This window comes from Corythoichthys intestinalis, chromosome 9, assembly GCF_030265065.1.
Source record: "Corythoichthys intestinalis isolate RoL2023-P3 chromosome 9, ASM3026506v1, whole genome shotgun sequence".
Lineage (NCBI taxonomy): Eukaryota > Metazoa > Chordata > Actinopteri > Syngnathiformes > Syngnathidae > Corythoichthys > Corythoichthys intestinalis.
In genome coordinates this window covers 18,270,623-18,285,257 of record NC_080403.1, presented here as the reverse complement: position 1 = coordinate 18,285,257, position 14,635 = coordinate 18,270,623, and the positions used below count along the sequence as shown (strand labels likewise).

At 41.1% G+C, this 14,635-nt stretch overlaps 1 protein-coding gene across 2 annotated transcripts; it reads right to left on the bottom strand.

Annotated features, from left to right (window-relative positions):
• Positions 1 to 7,123: 7,123 nt before the first annotated feature.
• On the bottom strand, positions 7,124 to 13,885 carry LOC130922276 (nuclear factor of activated T-cells, cytoplasmic 2-like). 2 transcript variants are annotated; one of them, XR_009064470.1, is made up of 11 exons: positions 13,701 to 13,885; positions 12,096 to 12,987; positions 11,853 to 12,024; positions 11,135 to 11,337; positions 10,737 to 10,909; positions 10,393 to 10,533; positions 9,740 to 9,795; positions 9,489 to 9,621; positions 8,840 to 9,421; positions 7,655 to 8,116; positions 7,124 to 7,397 (listed from the first exon to the last, which is right to left on the bottom strand). XR_009064470.1 is itself a non-coding variant. In XM_057846951.1 (10 exons), the coding sequence occupies exons 1-10, from the start codon at positions 13,798 to 13,800 to the stop codon at positions 8,043 to 8,045; spliced, it is 2,526 nt and encodes an 841-aa protein (XP_057702934.1). In that variant the 5' UTR covers positions 13,801 to 13,885; the 3' UTR covers positions 7,406 to 8,042. The 2 variants fall into 2 exon arrangements, 1 of the variants encoding a protein (XP_057702934.1); XM_057846951.1 differs by lacking the exon at positions 7,124 to 7,397 and having other exon boundaries at positions 7,406 to 8,116.
• Positions 13,886 to 14,635: the final 750 nt, after the last annotated feature.

The following is a 14,635-nucleotide window of genomic DNA, read 5'->3' as shown; positions in this document are numbered from 1 at the left end:
AAATAAAATAATCCGGTCAGCTCCCCTGTCGTCCCCGCATCTCAGATCGTCAAATGCTGACGAGAAATAATTGTTTGCTTTATGATTTCGCCTTTCTACTCTCATTAGTCTGTTAAGAAAAATGTAGACATATTGCGACATCTCCCGTGTCCGCGCGCTTTGTTTTTGGGGCGCTTGAGTAGCACATGATGGACGGATTGACATAATTTGTCAAACCAACCGACACCCTCTGACACGAAAAAAAAAAAAAAAAAACACTCGGAAAAAATTGACATGTATATACAGTTTCATTGCAAATCAGTATTATGGTGATCATACTAAATATTATTTTTTTTTCTGTGCACATATGAGGTACATATCGCTGCCATGAAGCCTCCATATAGTGACAGTTCTCTGCCCGCTTCACTGCCGTCACGCGACCGCAGCTCAGGTTTTGCTTGCCTCGTAGCTACGCGTGTTTTAAATTACTGTAAATTTGATAGTATATCGTCATAGGCACAGTCCCGAGTCTGTTGAGAAAAGTAGAACACTAAACCATGCTCGCTAGATTTGTGTGGTGTTTTTGTCTTTTTGAGCAGCATTTGATAGGCTCCACGTTAACAAATATGTGACAAAGTCGTTTCCTTTCATTTTATGACTCGTTCACCGCGTAGTCATTACTGGAAAGTCAAGTTAGCAGCAAGCTAGGTCAGGAACCGGAGGACCGAATCACTGAACGGGAAGTGACAAAACTCAGTCTTTCCCCCCTGCCTGCACGCTGGCTGCTTATTGGCCACACGTGGAAATGAGTGACATACGCCATGATTCTGTTTCCGCTCCCTCCCCTGCCCGCGATGAGGCTGGCGTCTGATTGGTCGTGTGCGATGTCAGAAGACGCTGCCGCTTGCTCAACGCCCTCCCACGCAGCGAACAAGCGCCACCAACTTCATAGAACGAATCAGTGCAGATGGTGATTAGTTCGGTCTCGTTCACCCAAACAATTCGTTCAAAAAGAACGAATCGTTCGCGACCGATACAACACTATGACGTGTACGGTAGAAGACGTTCTCTTCACTATACAGTGTACTGTTGTGTATGAGGACGAAGGATTCAGCTGATTTTGCAGATTAATACTTTTATTTTTTGCATCACGCCAGCCAAACGGCTGCAGAAAAATCATTCTGTATGCGGGAGAGGCGTATGCACCTTTTTGGAGTTTCAAAAGGTTCCCATTCACCGTGGATATTTACTGTGGGACCATTGGACTTACAAGGAAGTGAGTAAACATCTTGTTTTGTATTATGTCAAATACGAATACAGTGATTACAAAGTAAACACTATAAAATTCATTTAAATAAAGGACTACTTACGTTTGATCATTGATAGGCATGTAAAAAGCTATCCTCATGCTCATTAGCAGTTAGCTGTTAGCACGTTAGCTCCACAACCACTCCAGCCATCCTCCTCCAGGGAACGAACTGTAAATTGCTCTCCGCCGGGCGGTTTGCCGATCCGCAAAGAAACTCGACAACCGGGTCGTCATGTCAAATAATCCAGGCTAGTTATGTGTGATTTTCCACTTCGAAGACTTTGAAACGTCCCTCGGTTCGGGTTAGCATGTCGGCTAGCTGTCACTCCTTCTGGTCTGTTTACATTCTCCGAAGCCGGGGAAGGGAAATTACTATGTCCGATTTAGGTGTCATAAAATATCGTTCGGGAGGTGTGACAGTAAAGGTGAAGTCGACTGTTTTGACCATTATGGAGTAATTTTGCCATGTCGTCTTGAATAAATGGATTTTTATTACTTTATATTCCATTTAGCACAAGATTGTTATTTGTCATGACCATGCCATTTATTTAGCAATTGGGGAAAGTACTTGGGTAAAAAGAATAGCCTGTAAAAATATTGAAGTAAAGAGACAGAAACAATGACATTTTGCTGCTCTCTTCGTCGCGTTTTCCTCATTGTGAATAGTTCCCCCTCGACGGGCTGACTGGTCCTTCTCAAGCCATTTATATAGCTATTGGGGAAAAATACTTGGATAAAAAGAATATCCTGTAAAAATATTGAGAGTAGAGAGACTGAAACAATGACATTTTGCGGCTCTCTTCGTCGCGTTTTCCTCGTTCTGAACAATTCCTCCTCAATGGGCTGAATAGTAAAACCGATGAGCCCAGTCTACCGCTGACGTCATCCACCTGTTGGGGACGCTAAAGCCCTATAATGGTAGGCGTGGCTAACCGGCAGATTAAAAGACTAATTTCTCGTCATCTGCGCTTTGCTAAATTGTTGTATATAGTCGAATCGTCTCAAAATATGATTCTAATTCACATAATAATGCCATTTAAGACTTTTTTTCTGGTGTCATATGCTCTTTAATGTTGTGAATCAACCGTTAAAGTTGTTAAAATTGCTCCTGTTATTGCATTAGTTCCCTTCTGTCTACCTTCGATATGTGTAAGTTTTAAACTTGTTTCATCATTTAAAGATAGATTTAAGTCAAGATTTTGCCGATTTAGGGGCATTTTTAGATAAAAAGTTGCTTAGATTCGCTAGGAAGGTTCTTTACAACAGCTCCTTCCTGAGAAGTCTACTGCTTTAAGATGGCGGCTTTTTTACTAACGCATCTAGTTCTTTATACAAGTTGCTAATGCCGCCGTGTCTGTCATTTGCATCTAGTTTGTATTATATGTGATATCTACCGTAGCGTAATGTGGGCGTAGTTTGTAGGCTATCAGCTACAGTCAGGCGGGGCCGGATGTATGGGTGGGCCGGGGTGGGCACGGCCCACCCAGATGTGAGTCGTGCCCACACAATCAAAATGTCGGTTATATCTATTGTAGCGTCGCACTGGATATATAGAACGCACGGAGAGTTGGTCTCACCTACTTTTTTATAGCAGGATTAACGGTTACTGTTGGCCGCAACAACGCCGAACAAGCAATTACCTAAACAAGCTGTTTTTCCAACCTCGTTTGTTATCCGCGCACTTCCTCTCTCTCCTCTAGGCATATACACACACACCCTCCGCTCGCCCCGCCCACTCCTACTCATCCAACCACACACCCATCCGTGCCAGAGGCGTTCGATGACGGTAGGAAGCTGATAGAACAGCAATAATACTGTGGGGTCGTTACACTAAATATTCGGTCAAAGAAAGTAAAAAGATATCACAATATCTGTACCAATACCATATTATTGGGTGGGCAGCCGTTTTCCTCCCGACAGAACATAAAAAAAGTGTTTTTGCCAGCGATGCCGAGTAGCTGTAAAAGCTGTATGAGTACCAAGTAGCTCTACCGATTTCACCAATGAGACGTCGCAAAAATAATCACATGACTCCATTATACAAATCAGACGCAAGCTTGCCGTCCTAGCTTCACGCCAGCCTGCTCAATCATGTGGTCTTTAGTACCGTAAAAAAATGAAGTATTTTATATTGAGCGCTGCTCTCAACAGGACTCAAAAGTGCGGATTTTAACCTCCATACCAGTTTTTATTTGGCATTGATTGACTAAGGATAACCGGATATATGCTCCTTTTAATTTCTAAACAGTAATAATGAAGAAACTTCACTATTCAAACTAGGAACTATTTTTTCCACCAGAGGGCACTCATGCTCTTTGGGCGAAGAATGCCTCGTTTATGGTTTTTTTCTCTCTCATTGGAATACATTTTTTTTTTGTATTTCTTTGGCTTTATGCGGTTATGTAATGTGTTATTGTCCAGTATCATTATAACAACGGTTCATATACCATTGTAAAAAAAGAAAAAAATTAAACAAAAATAAGCAGTTACTCAAAATGTCACTCTTAATTGAGTATTCTTTTCACTGCATTCTTTTTTATTTGTACTTGAGTACATTTTTTGAATGACTACTTTTACACTTACTTGAGTAATATTAGTTTGAAGTAACACTACTCTTTGCTGAGTAAAAATGTTGGCTGCTCTACCCACCTCTGCGTTTAAATATTGCAATTTAAATTTGCTTATACAATCCAGACACTTATTCTGGAAGTTTTCAAAATGTTTCTTAAGTAGTTTTTAAAAACAAAGGTTTAATCAAACGGTGTACCAATGAAACCATTACATATGCACTGCACAACCCAAACCAAAAAAAAAAAAAAGCTTCCCTTGTTTTCAGTGTAAATATACTAGAAATAAGTGAAATTATCTGCGAGTGCTTCAATTAAATTTACTCACTTAGATTTCTTGAAATAAGAAAAATACCTAGCTGAAAATAAGCTTTAAAAACTTGTCGGAAATGTTTTTGAATTCAAGAATAGATATTGTTCAAAACATTATTTGAAAGCATTTTTCTCTTGATTTAGGTGAAAAATGACCAACTTGTAGTTGTATGGCCTTAATAAGAACAAATACTGTAGCAATAGTAATATTTACTTAAAGTAAGTGGAAGAATCTGATGTATTAATCTGTTAACCAGCCGTTAACACTCAAAACAAGATGGAGAAAATTATTCGACTAGATTTAAGAAAAATTAAAGAAATGCAGAGGGTAAAAAAAAGCCTGCATTGGGGGTGCCCCCTCAAGATTTCTTAGTGCCCACTCTGGTGCGTAAACCTATAGATCCGGGCCTGCAGTCAGGTATTATTGGAGCTACCTAGCATCGCGTTTGCAACGGCGTCACAACTCCCTTGCCTCCTCCCCTCTCCTGCTCTGCTCTCTCGTCTCCGTGAGTCTGTCTCTCAGACTTTTCTCACGTCATTCAACCAACATAATAACGTATAGAAACGCATGCCTTTCCCGCCTCATTAACAGTAACGGTGTTGCCAAGATGAGAAAAGTAATTAATTAGATTACTCACTACTGAAAAAAATAAAGCCGTTAGTAGCGCCGTTATATTCTAACGCCGTTATTAACAACATTGCCTATAACTATTTAATCCTAATTTGTTTAATCAAGTTAAATGCATACTGAGCATTGGTCAAAGTGAGCATTTTCTCTTTCCAATACAAATCAACACAATTAAATTTACAAATCACACAGCATTCTAGTTGGTCCATTCTGTACACATAACTTCATCTACATAGCAACCAATCCAGTTGCTTGCCAGTTAGATTATGTTTAAAAAAGGATGGTTTTGGTTAGACCGAGAGGATATCATAGCAGCCATGGGTGCCACTGCATCTGCTCCAAGGTGCAACGTTTAGTTGGGTCTAAACTCAAGCACATCCCCAAAAAATCTCCACAATCTGCCATGAAAAGAAGCAAATTGTTTTTAAGACACAGTGATCTGTCATGGTAATATGAAATGTTCACAGTATTTTACCCTCCGACAGATGTCTATTCAGTTGAAGCCCCTGAGAAAGGAACATGCAAGTGTCGAACCGTTGTGTTCCGTCAAGCAGCTCAAACAGTAGCGCCCCCAGATGCCACACTGTAGTTGGACCAGCACAGTATGGGCGCCTGTGCGTATACTCTGGAGGAGCATACTTTAACGTTCCTACAATCGAGTGGACAGAGAACAACTGTAACAGAAGTAATTCTCAAAAATCAGATTTAGGACAGAAGCCTTACCAAAATAGTCACGGTACGGTTCCATGCTGACTAAGCAGCTACAGCCAAAGTCTATGACCCGGACCCGAGTGATGCCAGGCGAGGCCTCCAGCAGAATGTTTTCCTGTTTTAGATCGCGATGGAAGATGTTCGCTGCGTGCATTTTGATGGCTGCATCCACCAGCTGCTTCATGATGTACTAAGTAACACATAACCCACCATTTCCAGCAATAAGGCATTTTGTCGGAAAACAGTTGTGACAATTTAACTTATATTTAGTTACCTTTGCCTCCTCCTCCTCAAGGAGCCCAAGTGTCCGCCGGGTCAGGTATGTAGACAAAGCTACAGAGTGGACTGGCCTCTCCATAACCAGAACCAACTCTTTCTCCAGATCACATATGTCGAGCAGTGATATAACTGCTGATTTGCCTTCCGAGTTCTTGATACTGGATGCTTGGAGCATGAAGACAGCCTCCAAGGGGACTTTTTGCACCTTGCCATTTATGCTCTGTTTAGTATTAAGGACATTACACAAGATATGTGTAAAAGGAATTTAAATAAAATATGGTATGGTATAAATATGGTGAGTATGCCACTCACCAGTGGGACAATTTTTACTTTTGCTTTCGGGATGTATTTGATAGCCACCTTTAGGATATATTTGGTTAGGATTGGCAACAATCAAATTGTGTTTGGATCATATACATCCAGTGAAAACTACCTACTTACTGGATTGTAATCAGTTTTTCTGTGACCTGCATACACTGATCCGAATCCTCCTTCCCCAATCTTGGCAAACTTCTCATATTTGGTCTCGAATGTGGCTGTACAAAAACAAGTCAGGATTTACTGAACTGGACCAGAAGGGAACTGGATCACTTTGGTGGAAATGTGACTTTAAACGCATCATTTTACCTCTGTTTGTTGCACTTAAGAGTATTGTTTTTACTTGGTCTAAGAAGGAAGTCTTTGGTTTGATTAAAGTCTCTCCATTGGCTGACTGGGCCTTCTCATGCACACCAATTGTGTTGTTTCCCAAACTTCCTCGAGGTGGCAGTTGTTTCTCAGACACTTCGCTAGATTTGCACTTCAACTTGCTAATCAGAGTCTTCATTTTTGTCACACATAGTTTCTTGTTGCCTTTATTCTCGGTCTTTGCCAAAACCTTGGTATATTCGACCTTCACAGACACTCCTTTTGTTTTGCCTCTATGTTTCCTTGTAAGGGTTGTTCCAGTTTTTATGTTGCCATATTTAGCAAAAATATCCTTCTCAATCAAAAGAGTATCTCCAACACGCTGCCTCTTTCTGGTGGCATGTTGTCTTGAATCATCCTTCCGCTTTGTTGCCGCCGGTGTCCTGACTGTGTTCTGATAGCTAAGGGGGTCAGGTTTTGTGCTAGATATTACTTTGGTTTCTTTAGCCAGACCACCTTTTTCTGACAACATTTCGGCTTTGACTCTTTGCCTACTTGTGGTTGTTAGCTTTGTGCCAGATTTGATTTTGGTCCTCCTTTGTGGTGCCATCTTAGCAGGCATTTCTGTGACTTTGACATTCTGTTTCCGTAGGTGAGTATTAGATTGTGTACCGGAGTTTTCCTTGATTCCTTTAACTTGCGCAGTGTTGGCAAGTCTTTGCGACCTTCTGACAGGCTCTCTTTTTGTGTTAGCATTTTGTTTCCATAGTTTGGTGGCCATGACAGTCTTGGTGTCTTTGACTCTCAGTTCTTCCAGCATTGTGTCCGCTTTCCTTTTGACTCCGTGCGCATTTGCAAACTCCAGTGCCATCTTTGTTATTTCACTGATCTTTGGAGATATGTCACATACAGCATTCCTGATTTTGTTTGCCATTTCTAAGTCGCCTGTCCAATTCCCTCAGCAAATTCACACTTTCTTTGTTCTCTGCAGTCAATAGAAGCAAAATGAAATCAGCATTTGCATTCAATACCAGGTAGTGTCAAACCCTCATTTTAGACAATAATTTATTTAACACGTCAGTATGTTCTGAATCTGGAATCACATAAACCCTTAAGAATGCCATTAAAATTGATATTCACAGATAGGTTTGTCGCTGTTTACTTCAATGATAACCATAGTCTAGTTTTTTTGTTTTTGTTTTTTTTAGCAACCTGACAGTTTTCCTTTCAGAGTATACGCACCAAAACAGTTGTGACAGGATGGGAAATCAGAAATTCCAAACTTGTTCATGCCGTTTCATGAAATGTACAAGGATTAATGTGAGCAGAGAAATTGCTAGTCCATTTCAGAGGATCAATGTACTGGACCACTCCATTTGTGTGTATATGGCATACCGCTTCTCTGCATGTTTTGATAATGTGGAACAGGTTACAGGTTACACTTACTCCTTTATACATAATACACACACGTACATAATCACAATCACATGAAAGGTACTACTTGCTAAAGCTGACTTAAAAATCATTGATGACAACATAAAGAACAAAATTTCGAAGTCGATGATGTAGGCGATGAGTGGGATTTATTTTCCTTCCATTATCTCGTGATCCTGAGTTGTTGCTGTTCATTTTAGAGTCTGGGATATCGCTGGCCTCCATCGTCACTGTGATGGTCTCTCAGGTCTCTTCGTATAATGTCATTCACTGCAAACAGGAAATAGCAGCTGTGTTCAAAACTACTAAATCAAGGTGTATGTCGTGTGAATTTGTAGCATTTATTCATCAAAGTTTTTGCTTATAAGATTAAAGACCAAAAGAAGAAAAAAATCATAAAACACTGATGTGATTGGACTTCGTACAACACACTGCAAAAAAAAAAAAACACTGCTGCTTTGTTTAAAACCGGTTTGGCTGTTTTAATTTGCATATATACAGTATATTTCCCTTTACTGCGTCCACAGGCGAGATAACCAATATTTTGACCCACAGACAAATGAGATCAGGCATCAGGACAACAACGTTTGTAATGATGTTGCTTCTTGATCTGGAGCAGGCAGTGTTCTTGACGCCTCTGCAAGTGCATGTTACAAGCGATAGAATGAGTAAAAGGGAGAATAACACAGAGGAAAGTGAACAGAATAGAAAACCGCAACTTAGGTTTTGCAGGTGAACACTTGCAATGTGCCTACTTGTTTTTGCAGACTAAACCAAAAGAATCTGACACCTCTGGTTTTGTAGCTATCTCTGGATACACTACCGTTCAAAAGTTTGCAGGTGAACGCTTGCAATGTGCCTACTTGTTTTTGCAGACTAGACCAAAAGAATCTGACACCTCTGGTTTTGTAGTTATCTCTAGATACACTACCGTTCAAAAGTTTGGGGCGGTAGTGTACATTGATTGGTTATATGCAAAATGGACTCACTCACCATCTTCCAGGTAGACACAGCTAAGGTCCTCTTGTTTGATTGTAACCCTCTCTTGTGTTGGAGCTTCTTGGTCGGTTCCATCTGAGCCAGTCTGTATTAAAGACCTCCCGCAACTATCACCTTGGACTAATTTGGAATGCGGCGACTTGCCTAAAGATCGTACAACTTGCGTGTAATTTTGATGCTTTGAAGATGAATAGGCCTGGAATGTCTGTATGACTTGAGGATTTTGACTCACTTTTTCCCTTTTGATATCAGAACCGTTAGGGGGAAGGACTGAAGCATGAATGCTGGAAGATGCTTTAAGAACCCCACTACAGACAGTGGTAGCATAATTTGGATAGTAAATCTGGTTTGTAGGGCAATACATCTCTGGGTTGCTGATTAGTCTGCTGGCACTTGAGGGGTAAAACACTGGTTGATAATCCCAGGAATCTGATGCCAGTGCACTGAACGATTGAGGATTCCTCTCCTTCTCCAACCGATGGAAGAGTGACTTCACTGGCATATCAGACCGTGGTTGAGTGTTGGAGTAATCGCAGAAGTTCACCTGACCCTCATCCGGTGGCTCACTTTTAATGGCTGGGATACAGACAGAAAGCTCATCAGTCTTGGGGATTTGTGAATGAGATGATGCTAAGATAAATACCTATCACGGGGGTGTAGATGAAATGCTGTAGTTCACTGCGCTTTTTCTTCCCATTGATAACATAGAAATTGACTTTGGCTGGATGACAAATTGTCCAATTTCGATATGGAGGGACCTCGACCAGCAGCATATTCTGCAACCGATAGTGAAAATGGCTGAAACAGTTGTGGTTAGAGGTCATCAAAAGTGTTTTAGAACTAATATACGTTTGAAAATCAAGGCAACTTTTTTGTGACTACAAGCAAACTCACAGCTTGGCTTTTTTCTCTGTCAACAGTTGCCTCCACCTCCCAAATTTGCTGGCCATCTGAAAGCGGTGACCATAATGAAGAGAAAGGACAACATTCAAATGCACCGAAACAGTGAAATCTGCTTTGTTTGTTGTCGAGTTGATTGTTCAACTCCCACACTTGATTACTCACTTTTTTTTTTTTTTTTTTTTTTTTTTTTAAATCTAAGTTTAGTCTTTCTTACCACATCCTGTTGACTGAAACCTACACAACTGTGAAGATTTTCATGCAGTCATACAGACATGTTCATGTAAAAATAATGTCTTGCTTCCCTTGTGGGATCCAATAAAAGAGTTAATTGAAAAATCAAGATAAAAAAAAAAGTAATATATAACAAGTGGTTTCAATTTGGGTCTTTCTGAGGTGAAATGAAAATGTAGGTTTTAGAGGGAAATGCAGTGCAGTTTTCAGTTTTTGATGCACCACTGAACCGTCAAAAATGAAAGTCGTAAAGAGCTTCAGTGGTTTATTTGCGTGCTTTTTTAGAACAAGTCTTTTGAGAAGTTTCCGGTACTTGTGCTTAGAACAATTGCAACGTATTTTTTCTGTGGTTACTGTACATCCTAGTGATGAAGACTTATAATCACAATTCTGTTTCATCATTGAAGACTGACCTTGTGTCCTCTCTGAGAACATCACTCTGGAGTCATATGTGAAATTCTGCCCAGTCAAGAGCATTTGTTGTCCACCAAGAACAGAGCATTGGTCCATATTCTGCATCTTGACCAAGGGGATCTCTTGAGCTGAATGTTGGGCTAAACAAACACAATAAGGCATAAACATCCTGAGGAACAGAACGCTCGGAACTGAGATCCCGTGTATTTGACAATGCGGTCGTGTTTATTTCCCAACACCAGGTGGATCCAAGTAGTAATGCTACCAGAATCCGAGTGTAATATATTAGCACATACAAATTAAGGACGTAATCATATTGAAATATAATTAGCTACACCCTTACAGCATTCAATAGGATGAGAGGCAACTTGAAGTGACACCAACTGGCCTCCAGGGTGTGGTATGTGAACTCGAAACACCAAGCGCACCCGCGTGTTTTTGCGCCCGATGTCAGTCTCGCCATTCCTCAACTCGATGTCAGCATTTCTCCGCTTCAGAATTCCGACACAGTCGATCCTTGGAAACACAGGGTACTGTTAATGGTGATTTCGGTAAAAGTTGTTGAACCTTAAGGAAATGTAATTGTATTTCAATAACAAGAAATCACCAAAATTATTTTTCAGTAGTTTATGTTATAGTCTGTTACCATAATCGTTGACTGAAGCCAATTTCTATACACCACCATTGCTTCAAATGAAGCACTTTTACAAGCCTGATAAGATATTATTTAGTTCTACGTACAGCGCTCTCATATTGTTCTTTGGCTGGAGAGAGATTTCCAACACTTTGGTCCCATTCACCATCCTCTCCATGCTGGGTGTGGTCACAGTCTTTCCAGTGATGCGGTGAGCCTGGTAGAAGGCGTGCGGTCTCATCAGCCTCTCATCAGCGGTCCCGATGAAGACCTGAAGGCTCAGTGGAGCTATGCCTCGATAACCATGTAGCTGATGGGTGCAACAGAAGCAGCTTAGCGCAATGCTTGAAAAAATTCTCATATAATGACATAAACATTAATGTGTAGATACTTTACACCAGTAAACCCTTTCCTCTGGGGAGGATTTTTCACAAGGAAATACTTTGCAATAAGGCAGGAAAAACATCCACAACATCTAATGAATTCATTTGCCAGACAAATCAATAAAGATGACAAATTAGGCAAAATTAGCATTTTATGTGAACATACCTGCTAATGCATATATAACCAGCTTCAACAGGCTATGTCATTATCACATTCCCAATAAAACTACTCTTAATTTTAAATCGCATGACTGTCTGACTTGCCAAGGCACAATGTCTTGCAGGAAATGCCATTGCGTGTGCACAGTCTCGCTTCTGCTTATTTCTTATAAACGAATGGTACAGTCAAGAAGTGAGAGAGAACTTTTTATTTTTCCTCATCGTTGCTTGATGTCCTAAGTGTTGAAAATAACAAAATTGTTTCATGGATCAAACCAAGTACCTGGACTTCGGGGTGTCCGCCGTTTGGTGTCTTGATGGGTCCGCGGCTGCCCTCGGTCTCGTAGTGAGCTCTGTGGTGAGACCTTGGCTGGGTCTTGATTTCCAGCTCATAGTGACTGCACTGGCTGGGCAATGGCCATTCTAGAGAGGGTAGTGGTGCCAAGGAAGCACCTCTTTAGGTGAAAGAACAGTAAGACTAGAAGTACTTGGTATTTTTGAGAACTGAAAGAGATACGAAACCTACCCAAATGCTCCAAGGTGGACCGAATGAGGAGGCCATGAAGTTGGGAGGACGCAGAAGACTCCAGACCTGATGTCAGCTCCCACCCTGCCAACCCTCTCCAGTTCAGGTCCTCCACTGTACACGCAACTTGGCCTTGGATTTGAACAATGTGCACCTTGCACTATATCTTGCGATAAGATGACGCTGCTCACCTTGTCCTCCGTGCTAGGCACAGAGGCCTGTGCTTGAGTCTGGTGCTCGCCTGGAGCCTGACCCTGATAGAATGGATAGGAGCTCAGGAGGTTGTTGGCTGAAGGGACAGGGCTTGGGCTCCGGGAGCGTTGTTTGACAGGAGTGCCCTCTGAACAAGGGAGGGCCTGGTCGTAGGCACGCTTGCCTTGTGGTGACACTGAGCGGGAGCGCCTGTGCATTAGTGGTGAGCGGTTGACTTGTTGCTGAGGCAGGAGGAAGAGCTCATCGGTAAAGCTGTTAGCCGGTGAAGAGTTGGTGGAAGATGTTTGTATACTCTGGAGAAAGGGGCAGAGATCTAGGGTGGATAACTCTGTGGCACCTCTGTTGGAAGGGGAGATACATGGAGAAGCAGATGGAGAGCATCCATCTGTAGGCCAGCCAGTGGAAGAGTTGCTACTTGCGGGGCTTGCACATTCCCGGTAGGCCCCCAGGGATTTGGAGCCAGGGCTCTGCTGTAAGGTTTCAGAGTTGAGTGAGTCTCCTGATGGAGTGATCTCAATCCTGGGGCTGGGAGCTGGGATGATCCTCGGTGCTGTCACCAAACACGTGAAGTCTAACATCCCTTTCGATGAGCTTTCTTCAGCCCGGCAGTGCAAGGATGCATCGTTATCGAATGTGGTGTGATGTTTGACCTCCAGTAGGACTGGCTGCTCGGTCTCATCTGACATAATAATCCGTGACACAGAACAAATTATTTGATGCATAAAGAAGATTATCCTACCTGTTTATCCTGTAGTGTGCTAATAGTGATTTTCCCCCCACCTCACTGCTCTGCTCGGAAAACAGTCAGACCCAACAATTGTACATTTGAAGCGGCTCAATATTTACAATGGCAACAGCTTATGTGTGTTAACAACATGCTGGACCAAAGCAAGCTAGCTAACCGATGTTAAAATTGTGGCGTTTGTATCTTTACTTCAGCCACCTGAGATTTGTAATGACAATGCTATTGTATAAAGATCGCATATAATCGCAGCGTACATTCAGACCACCATAAAGGCTGAATTATAAAATTTTAAAAAACTCAGAACGATTAAATAAAATCCCTCGATTCACCAGTCACCCAAATTGAATGCACCACCCATTGCTTACATCTTTTTTTTTTTTTTTTAACTTAATTTAGTTTATGTCCAACTAAGGCCTTACTAAGTTATTCTTGTTTACTCAGCCTATACTTCATTTACGACACACATAAAAATATTAATGTACTGTTTGAAAATTTTGTGGGTTAGAAGGTAAAATAATTTCTTCCCTGATCTTAAAGTCACACACTAATAGAAAAAACAAACTATTAAAGATAGATTTAAGATGCAAATATCTATACACACACATTTCGTTATGTACTACTATATTGAATGGATGCTTATTGCTCACCTGGGATAAAACTTGCAGATAAATCGCCACCAGGTGGATTATCGAGAAACAAGTCTGAAAAGGCAAAGTCTTCCTGGCTGATGTCGGACGCCATCTCCATCCTCTGATGATATTATTTCCAAACAATGATAGCCCTCAACTTCACCATATGTGAGATATGCGAGACGTGTGTTATAGTTTTGGCGAGTTGCTCGACTCAAAATGCAAACTTCCTGTCTCTGCTTTGTGTGCGTGTGTTGAGCGCCTATGTGTGGGTGTTTGCACTTTTCATTTGAACTGTTTTGATGATCACATTTTGTTATCAGAAAGATCTTCAATGAGAGTGTTCATGACAGTGGTGCTTATTTAGCACAGCAGATTATATGAGTTTTATGATTAGGATTTACTCTTTATTACTAAAAATTTGAGGACAGGAGTGACAAACATTTGCCCGCTAGAGGACAGCATTGCACAATTTCCTTCAACATCTCACTCGAGGGTTCCGAGATTTTTAAGTGGCTTTGTTTGGGGTAACAACGAACAAGTAATTACTAATTCTACAGTTGTGGTGTGTTATTTTGATATTAGCCGTCATATTCGATAAAAGGACTCGGTGTAAGGTTGTTTTTAGCCAACCTTTGTGGAAAACTGAGCTACTGAATGTAACTATCTGACACAAGGTTGATGTGAAAACTCCCCTGTACAGTCTCTTAATATATTATTGCTTAAAATCATGTAACCCCCCCCCCCCCCTTTTTTAATATTTTTTTTTACTTTTACGTTTTATAAAGACCCTTCTTAAAATTAGCATTTGATTCTCCTCAAGAATTATGTGATTTTATAATCTTATATATTACAAATCTTGGATTGAGACTAGCATGATTTACACACACCTTCCTGTGTGGAATGCATTACACGCCCTGTTAATCAACTAAGCTTTCAAACGGCCTCTAATA